Source organism: Stegastes partitus, unplaced genomic scaffold (genome assembly GCF_000690725.1).
Source record: "Stegastes partitus isolate 25-593 unplaced genomic scaffold, Stegastes_partitus-1.0.2 Scaffold1668, whole genome shotgun sequence".
NCBI lineage: Eukaryota > Metazoa > Chordata > Actinopteri > Pomacentridae > Stegastes > Stegastes partitus.
The window spans coordinates 25,554-35,533 of record NW_007579399.1 but is presented as its reverse complement, the minus strand read 5'-3'; the positions used below and the strand labels follow the sequence as shown (position 1 = coordinate 35,533).

General features: G+C 47.9%; 1 protein-coding gene across 3 annotated transcripts in view; it reads right to left on the bottom strand.

Annotated features, from left to right (window-relative positions):
- lats2 (large tumor suppressor kinase 2) overlaps window positions 1–9,980 on the bottom strand; it is a 23,922-nt gene that overhangs the window by 3,440 nt on the left and 10,502 nt on the right. For all 3 annotated transcript variants that reach the window (XM_008301381.1, XM_008301379.1, XM_008301380.1), the window contains 5 exons: window positions 5,092–5,224; window positions 3,410–4,974; window positions 2,356–2,583; window positions 1,482–1,836; window positions 262–444 (listed from right to left, as the gene is read on the bottom strand). In XM_008301381.1, the coding sequence (XP_008299603.1) occupies window positions 262–444; window positions 1,482–1,836; window positions 2,356–2,583; window positions 3,410–4,974; window positions 5,092–5,224 (2,464 nt within the window). The remainder of the gene's footprint in view (window positions 1–261; window positions 445–1,481; window positions 1,837–2,355; window positions 2,584–3,409; window positions 4,975–5,091; window positions 5,225–9,980) is intronic.

Below are 9,980 nucleotides of genomic sequence, written 5' to 3'. Positions count from 1 at the left end.
TACACACAGGAAGTGACCTCACTATACAAACGTACACACAGGAAGTGACTTTACAGATAGACTTTCATATTATTAGTTTTTTTGCAGACACATTTTGTGCCTTCTGTGACTGAACTGGACCAACACTGTTTTCATTGGTTGTCGTGTTTAAGCTACAGATCCCTGGTGTCAGCCATCTGACCCACACCAGGATCTCACACTCAGCGGACTGGCAGCATCAACCTGTGTGCTGTGTGATTCTGTGTGTCGATGTGTTTCCACCTTTGCGCAGCAGCACCTCCGGGGCGATGTAGTTCGGGGTCCCCACCAGAGAGTGGGCCAGGCAGCGCTGGTGCTGCCGATTGGCTCGCTGCTCCAGAGTCATCAGCCGGTCGCCACAGCGACAGTTAGAGACATCGTCCCAGAAGTCACTGGGCTCCATGCTGTCCTGTCGGACGTGGCTGCCTGCACACAGGAACACAACTCAGTAGCACAACACAGTGACGCAACAGACAGTAACAGTGGTTGATGCTACGCTAACAGCTAGCAGCTAGCAGCTAAGCTACAGGCAGCCACGGATTAAACTGAAACAGAGTGTAAATGATCAAAGGTGTTTTAGGTGGGAAATAAAAGCGACAGAATATAAACAGAGTAAGAACAGCAGGAGACAAACTGTTATTGATCTGAACTAATCGATCGATCAGTGAACAGGAGAAGGCTGTAACATCCTGCGATGACGCCGTCGCTCCTGTTTCTGCTGAACGCATTCAGTTATAATCATGTCATTAATGAAGAATCCAGCTTATGACTGACAGGATCTTCACAAAGAACATTCAATGTCCCTCAGTTCTCATATTTCTGATCATCAATAATCTGCAGCCCTTAATAATCGATCTGTAGTTCTCTTGTCTCCACGTCCTTCAAACTGAAGCTGATAAATATTAAAGACCATCAGAAAGCTGGTGGACGTTAAACCAACATGTTCCACTTTGTTTCCTTTAGAATCATCTTCACACGTTCCAGTCCGGTCAGGGTTCTGCTGCAGAACAACAAACCAGAACCATCTGGTCTTCTACAGTCAGAACCAGAACCAGGCAGCATTTAGCTGTTTTGGTCCAGATCTGTGAAGAGCAGCAGAGAGGCGAGCTGCTGAGGCTGAACCCAACAATCTCTTCAGTCAGACTTTTGATGGATTTGATTTTAGTCATTCATTATTTTCTTGAAACTCCTTTATGGATTTCTCTACATATTCACTTTCTGACATTGTTTTTATGAAGTCCCTTCACCTGCCTGCTTACGTTCTAACATTAGACGTGTTCTTTATTCGTGTTATTTCGTCTCCTTTGAGCTCCCTGCTGTTTCCTCGCTACGTGATGACGTTTTATTTAATCAGCTGTGAAGAAGTTTGTGTTGCATTTGATTTGTATGAAGAGTTCTCTGTAAATAACCACACAGAATGTCAAGCAGGCTGCAGGTTCCATGAGTCCAGAACCAAAACCCACCTTTCTGGTAGTACTTGGAGTTGTGGGTCCAGCGGAAGCCGGTGCACAGACCGAAGTCGGTCAGCTTGATGTGTCCGTCCAGGTCGATGAGGATGTTGTCGGGTTTGATGTCGCGGTGGATGAAGCCCATCTTGTGGACGCTCTCGATGGCCAGCGTCAGCTCGGCCACGTAGAACCGGGCCAGAGGTTCTGGGAAGACGCCCATCCGGATGAGCAGGCTCATCATGTCCCCTCCAGGGATGTAGTCCATGACGAAGTAGAGGCTGTCGCGGTCCTGGAACGAGTAGTACAGACGGACCACCCACTCGTTGTCGGCCTCCGCCAGGATGTCACGCTCTGCCTTCACATGGGCCACCTGAGGTCACACCACAGCAGCATCTTTATCATCATCACCATCATCAGGACAATAAACAGAGCTAAAATTGCGGTGATCGGTTGTGATGTGGACATACTACACCAACACGGAGTCCGATCGGAGACTACACTGGCAGCTACCCGAGAGAGAAGGAAGCGCAAATGGTACGAATGTAGACAAAGGAAGAGGAAGGGAGCCGGGATCCATGCTAGGCTAAAGGCTAACCCCTCCAGACCAGCAGGACCGTCCTCCTACTGTCCAATGTCTATGAATAGTGACTTTTTTTCCCATTATTTGTCTAATTTGATGTTCTTTTATTGTAAAAAAAAAACGTTGTTTTGAAAAGTACAAATAAAGTTATTATTATTATTGTAAAAGCTGTTCACATCTTTATTTTTATCCTCACTGTACTTCTTGTCCTGCTTCTTCATCTCTGTTCCATCTAGCTGCTGTTACGTTTCCTGATGAGGGATCAACACGGTTCATCTGATTTATATGATCAGAAATGTCTGCGCTCACCTGGTTGCGGTTCAGGACGTCCTTCTTTCGCAGCGTTTTCATGGCGTACAGCGCTCCAGTGTCGACTTTACGCGTCAGACAAACTTCTCCGAAAGCACCGATGCCGAGCGTCTTGATCTTCACGAACATCGATTTGTCCATTTTGGCTCGTCGGAGTCGGTTGTAGTTCGACTCCTTCTGGTTCAACATCTTCCTCATCTGCTCCTGCTCAGCCTCCGACAGGCCGGCCTGCAGGTGTGAGGAGGAAACACAACGAGTACACAAACCTTTAAGAAGCAGCTGAAAACATCTGGTTACTAATGAGCAGGAATGAGCCCAACCTTTACACTAACTGTTCCCTAAAAACACCTTCAGACGCTTCAAAGGAAAAGGTCGGAGGTCAGCGTCAGGGTTCAGGGTGGTTCATGCAAACGTCAGACTGAACACAAAGCTCTGGTTGTCTAAAACTCCAGTACGTCACTGCTGCAAACTCATCCTGATCTCCAGGAACAAGAACTTCAGCAGCAGATCCTCCAGTTGAAGTCCATCATTGAGATTCAAATTAAGAATCTTCACTGATTCTAATCTTGAAAACACAAGAAGACCATCTTCCAGACACTGAATGAGACGGAATCTTCAGAGAAGATTTACTGGTTTTATAGATGAAAAATCTGTAAATATGGAGGTTTTTATAAGAAGGAACAATGCTGAAAAAAAAAAATCACAACTAACAAAGCTCGACACAAAAAACGAATGTTCGTCTCCACCGAGTCTCAAACGCTCTCAGTGTCTCCATAAGTCCAACGTCAGCTGTTTGGAGTGAAACATGAACCTCCTGCTGAGTTCTACTGAATCCTGCTTACAGACGTTAAACAAAACGTGAAACGTTATCACAGCAAAAACCAGTTTTCAGTCGTTTATCTGTAACTTTGAACTTGTTTGTTTTACAAAGCAGGAAATGAGCCTGTTTAAAGGTGGACTTGTTGTGTTTCTCTGTTTTCTCAGCAGGTTCTAGTTACTCTGTGATGTGAACCGGTTCTGTATCAACAGAACTGAACTGGAGGCCGTTTCTCACCTTGGACATCTCCTGTTCGAGCTGCAGCCTGCGGTTCAGTTTCTGCTGGTAGGTCTTCATCACGTTCTCGATGTGCTGCTCCATGTAGAACTTGAAGGCGAACGGCGAGTAGGTCTTGATCCGAGACTCCCTCTTTTCTTCGTCTCGTCCGTTCTTCCTCACGGGAACCGGAGACGTCTGGATCTGCTTCTTGTCCTTCACCGGTTTCTCTCCCTTTCCCAGCTTCGTCTTCTCCTTCACCTGCTGGTTCTCCTCGTTCTTCCCGCTGCCTCCGGGTGAGCTTCTGGCCGCGGAGCCGCTCAGGTCCGGAGCTCCACACATGGCTCCCTCCAGGGCTCCCGGCTCAGCGGTGGCCCCGGACAGGAGCAGGTTTTTGGGGTATGGAGGAGGAGGGCAGCGGGGCTCCTGAGCCGGCTCCAGGGAGAAGGTCTCCTCCGGCATGAAGCCCAGAGGTTCTGCTGCTTCCTGAGCCATCCAGCCTGGGTGGCATGGGCCCACCGCGGTCTTTGGTTCCGGTCTCATCACTCGGATGCTCTTCACCGGCTGCTGGATCGGTGGGGACGTGACGGCGGTGATGGTGTTTGGGGGGCCCAGCGCTGGATCCTGCTTCCCAGCTGCAGGTGGCGCCGCCATCGCAGGCCGGACACCGTTTGGACCCGCAGACCGACTGTTGAAGGAGTTGGTTCTGCTAGGGACCCGTACCTCCCCCCTGAAGGGACCCTGGGGCTGAGGCTGCCGGGCCGGAGGGGCTCCTTCTGGGCCTGGAGGTCCAGCCCAGTGGTGCTCGTACAGGTCCAAGTTCAGGCTGGCTCTGGAAGGTGTCATCAAGCCCTGAGGCAGGTCCGAGAAGTCTGGTCCGATGGCCGCCACCCCGCCGGGGGATCGGGACATCAGGTGGACCTGGTGGGAGGTGGGGCTAGCCTGTCGGGGGTGGGAGTGGGGGGGCAGGTACAAGTTAGCAGGGTACCCTCCCCCTGGTCCCGGCCCGTTCTGACCCAGACCGGCTTTACCCTGCATGCTGACATAGTTGTCTGGGGGCGCCATGGGGGGTGCCGCCATCTTATTCTGGAAGGAGGGGGTCCTCTTCACTCCGTAGCCCGCCGGCTCCATCAGGTGGGGCCGGCCGTGGCCGTAGTCGTAGTGCGTCCCGGCGCCACCTGGTGGCTGCGGCTGGAGCTGTAGAGGCAGACCCGGTACGTTGTAGCTCATCATGGGACCATGCTGCTCCATGGTGCCAGGGTAGGCCTTGGGCTGGGCCCCCGGGGGGAACATGGTGCCGGCCGGGCTGCTCTGGGGCATCACTGGGGGGTAGGAGCCCATACTGGGGGGGCGACCCATTGGGTTTCCCATCGCTGGACCCTGACCTGCTCCAGACGGAGGCATCATGTAGTTCATCACGGGCGGAGCGCTCAGGTAGGTTCTGGACATCTCCCCCTCAGCAACATACCCTGCTGCCCCGTCGTACAGGGGCGCCCCCATCTGGTGGTATGGAGCCATAGCAGCCGCCTCACCTGAAGCCTCCAAGGGGGGTCGGTGGTCCAAAGAGTTTGGTAAACCAGCTTTACCTACAAGAATAAGAACATTACAGCAAATAAATCCAACATCCTGCCAATGACGGTTACAAAGACTTGCAGGGAATCATTCAGAGGACAGAAACGACTGGGAGCAGGTAGAACTTTCACCTGGTGAGGTCTGCTTGATGACACGGACGATGAGCTCATTGCGAGGATCCAGGTAGCCCATTTTACTGATGTACTCTAAAGCTGCTTCGATGTTTCTGCTTCCTGTCTGCTTCAGAGCTCGAACCGCCATCTCCTGCAAGACACAAACACAAAGACGTGATGAGAAACTCTTCTCTGTGATCCTGGTTTCATCAGCTGATGCGTCAATAAAACTGGTTTGAAAGACATTTTGTCGTTGTCTAATTCAAAAGAACCCCATTTATCGAACCTGTTGGATTTTCAACTTTTCAACAGTCCTTGAACTTCTCATCCTTTGAAAAACATGAATGTTTCATTAAAATCATGTTATTCTGCACAGATCAGGTAAAAACCATGTTGTAGCAGTCACATGAAAAACATGTGCCCATTAGGATGAACTGCAGGCAGAGAGGAGACAAATGTAAAATTAAAGTAGTAAAATATCTGTACAGTGTTGGACATTTCTTTTTTTTTTTTCTTTAGTTTTATTATTTGCCCTTTTGCTTATTTTCCTCAGTCAGTCAAACCCTCAGGTGGGGCACGTGAAGCTCCGCCCCCTGCAGACAGGTGGGTCACCATAAAGGTATGTAGGTCACCATGAGAAAAATGCTGGTTCACCACTTTGGTATTTTCTCTCCATCAGTTGTGTGCAATTTAAAAATTAGATTTTATTCTGTCACCTGCTGCATCTCATCTGTTTCTGCACACAGGGTTCGTTTATTATCCAACAAGACGTTGTTTCATCTGTTTTCGTGTCAAAAAACTGGCCTTTGCCCAGATTGACAACATCTTTCAGAACCAACAGCAACAGAATTAATGAGTTTCTTCACTTTTCTCTCCAAAATGAGGCACAGATTTGATGAAATCACTATTTTCTGCAAACAAAATGCTTCTCAGCTTATAGTCACTTCAGTAACAGGAGCTGAACTGTGAGGTTTTATGTGCTGATTGTGATGATGAGTTATTATCAGAACCCTTTAAACAGAAGTTTCCCTCATTGGGTTCTGGTTTAAACACTGAGCTGATGAATCTTCAGCGTGTGCAGCCGGACGATGGTCGGTGTTCAGAAACACACCAACAGAATCAGTGTTTCCTGCTGCTCAGAAACCAACACCTACATGAGGAAATCCCCTCCGACGGCGGATGACCTCAGAGTAGAGACATCCAGAGCTCAGCGTCTCTGCTGGACACCGACAGAACAACAGCCAGAACCAGAACCTTTAACTCTGACCAGAACACGAGCAGCTCAGAGTCCTGCTTTTCTCATTAAACGACCAAACTACAACCTGAAGACAGTTTCAGAGGTAAAACTGGAGTCCACCAGGGTTTATGACCTGCACTTGGTCCTTTATTGATTTTCTAGTTGGAGCTGATTCAGAGAAACTTGAGGCACATTGAGGCACTAACTTGAGAGCCTTGGATCCGTGGAACCTCTGAACAGAGCGACACCATCATGATTCCTTTCCAGTCTCTAAAGCGGCATCAAAGTCCTTCCAGACTGTGTCACTGCTCCCTGTACATTTATTAAACCTTATTTAAATATCCATCCATCATCTCTACACCTTAATCCTCACTAGGGTCGTGGGGGGTTGGAGTCTATCCCAGCTGACTCAGGGTGAAGGCAGGTTCACCTGGACAGGTAACCAGTCTATCACAGGGCTACACTTAGAGACAGACAACCAAGCACACTCACATTCACACCTACGGACAATTTACAATCACCAATTAACCTCAGCATGTTTCTGGACTGTGGGAGGAAGAACCCGGAGAGAACCCACGCTGCACGGGGAGAACATGGAGACTCCACGCAAAAAGATCACAAACCGGCGACCCTCTAGCTGCGAGGCGACGGTGCTAACCACCGATCCACCTTGCAGCCCCTTATTTAACCAGGACTGAATAAAATCTGTTTTCTGAGGCAGATCTGGCCAACGAGGAACACAATTACAAACCTTCAGCTTTTCAACACTGTCCTCGTTCTGTGCAACACAAATTAACTGAACATCTGCCATCAAACCACTTTATTCTCTGGTCATTTAGAAATTCACTGTTTTCTGACAAAAGTCTGTACAGAACAAAAAAAAATCTGTATTTCTCAGTTGAACTGCAGGCAGTGTTTCCACAGAGCAGACAGGAGGCGAGTCTGGAAACTAATTCACAACAACCGAGGCAGTTCAACGAGGAGACGACATGTTTAACGTCTGAGGAAAATAAATAATGGAAAAAAATTCAACTGTATGTTTCTTCTCTCTGGTCTCCATTGTTCTAACTGAGTTCTGCTGACAGAACACGTCTCTGAGTTCTCTCTCCTCCTCCTCCATGTTCTGGTTCCACAGAGCTGCAGGACTTTAGTGACGCATGAACCTCATTGAGTTAAAATGAGACTGTTGGAGTTCAGAGGGTTAAATTTAGGATGCATAGAGCTTAAAACTAAGAAAACGTTAAAGCTTCTCCGCTGCAGAATAAAACAAAGGATAATAATGTCATCGAGCAACAAACTGTGAGTTTGTCCTAAAGTTGAGGGAAATAAAACAACGTCTGAGGGGTAATTTAATCCCTGAAGACGGACTGACAGGAAACAGAACGTTTAAAAGTCCAACAATGAGCTCGGCAACCAGGAAATACCAACAACACACACTTTGTACGGCTGCTGTAGTGTGTGTGTGTGTGTGTAAGTACACACCAACCTGCGTTCTTGTACACACACACACACACACACACACACTGTTTATACCCTGTTTCCTGTGTGTGTGTGTGTGTGTGTGTTGCATTCCTGTGCAGCCTGCTCAGCTGCCTGTCGTCCTGTAACGTCACATTTTGTGCTCGTCTGCTCGCCTTCTGTCCACATCAGCTCTTTATCTGAACTCTGCTTTCTCTCAGATGCCACGCAGATATTTAAATACCAGATTTTTGTCTTTTCGAGGAGCTGACAGGAAACTAAAATACGTAATGTTCCTTTAAGTGCACAAAACTGGACGTTGGAGGGAGAATGCGTTGTTTGAATACATATTCATCTGAAAGCACATTTTCAGCTCCACAGATTAATGACTAACACACACAGAGGATTATTCCTGCTGGACGATGGATCCTTCAATGTGAAACGAAGTGAGAGAAGAGCAGCGACACATCCAGACGTTCCCCTCGGAGCTCATTTTATCGTTTATCTCACAATTAGACTGATGAACAGAATGAACCAGGGTTTGTAATGAAGCCAGAATGTTGGATTTAAGGAATAACTGCATTAAAACTGGCATTGTTGTACGTTATCGTGTTATTTTGTTAATGAGTGGAGGCTGTGACCCGGTTGTCGTGGCGACATATGATCTGAACTCAGATTCCTCAGCTGGAAGCTGGAATTCAAATTATGTACCGTTTGTCTGCGCAAAATATTCAGTTTTTATCTCGTCTTGATGGTTTTTTGGCAACAAGCTGCAGTTTATCTCAAACACATAATCACAGACACACAAACGCTGACCGACAACAACAACAACAACGACAACAACAACAACAACAACCAGCCGAGCTTCACTCAAACACACAGCTAGTTTCCTTTGTATCGTCACACAGAGCCTCTTTTATATTTTATCTTTCTGACCCAAATCTGAGGCACATTCCAGAGCAGAACAGCAAATCTGAAGCACATGGAGCCGAGAGCTTGGTCCTGGTGGAACCGGACCAGAGGACCGGCTCCGTTCATCCCGCAGCCTTTAGGCCTTTAATTCGTCCAGCAGCAGCTCAGGGAATAAATAAAGCGGCCGCTGCTTCCTGCGTCTCTTCCTGTCATCTCGGAGCAGGAATGCAGCTCCCACCCTGCTGCCCGCACAAACATTTCCGCCTTAAAAGAGCGATTATGTAACGAGCAGCTCTGATCTGCAGCTGGAAGAAACCAGGAGACGATAAGAAGCGAAAACCTCCTGGGCCTCCAGGAGAAGCTCGGTCCGGGCTGTTCGAGGACAGCAGCCTCTGGAATGTGTTTGCAAAAGAAGAATCAGAAACTCAGCGAGGAGCCAAGATGGAGGCCGCTGGTCCCACAGTTACTGTGGAGTTCCTCAAGAAACACAACTAATGAGGATCAACGGCAGTGAAGCAGTGAAACGCTGACGTCTGCACCGTGTCACTGCAGAATAAAAACAACTGACTTCTGTTTATTCTCACTGGAGCTTTAACCAGTAAGTGCTGCTGGTCCCACTGGTCACCAGTCAGGGTGGAGGTCCTCTACAGCCTCCAGTCCTGCAGCTTTGTTATGTTCTTTTTAAACGTCTCTGCTGTCACTGCACTGTGGTTATCACAGAACAGAAACACTTTACTGATCTCTGAGGGAGGTTCTGTGAATCCAGCAGAAGCAGTAAAGTGTAAAACATGCTGTGGTCAGAACGGTGACACGAGGAAACTAAATGTTCTGTAAATTAAAAGTATGAGTTGATGTTGTTCTTGCACTTATTTGCCATTTTTCTGCTTCGTTTGATTATCTGGACCCTGAAACTCCACAGAGAATCCTCAGATGTTCAACTTTCCAACAGTCCTTGAACTACTCGTCTGTGACTTTCAGTTTCATGAGAAAAAAACGACCAAATCTCAGCTCAAAGTGTGTCATTAACAACTCTTCATCACCTCCAGAGGTGATTCTGTAAAACTAAAACTAACTCATCACGTGAATAAAACTCAGATGAAGTCTGTTAGATTCAGACTGAACGTGGAGACGAGTCCGTCAGTGATCGACGGATTATTTCTTATTAATCCATGTGACCGTCTACTGATTTGCTCCATCTCCGCTTGTTGTTTCAGAAGAAATAAATCAAACCATGAAAAAAGCCTCAGAACCATCCATCCATCATCTCTACACCTTAATCCTCACCAGGGTCATGGGGGGC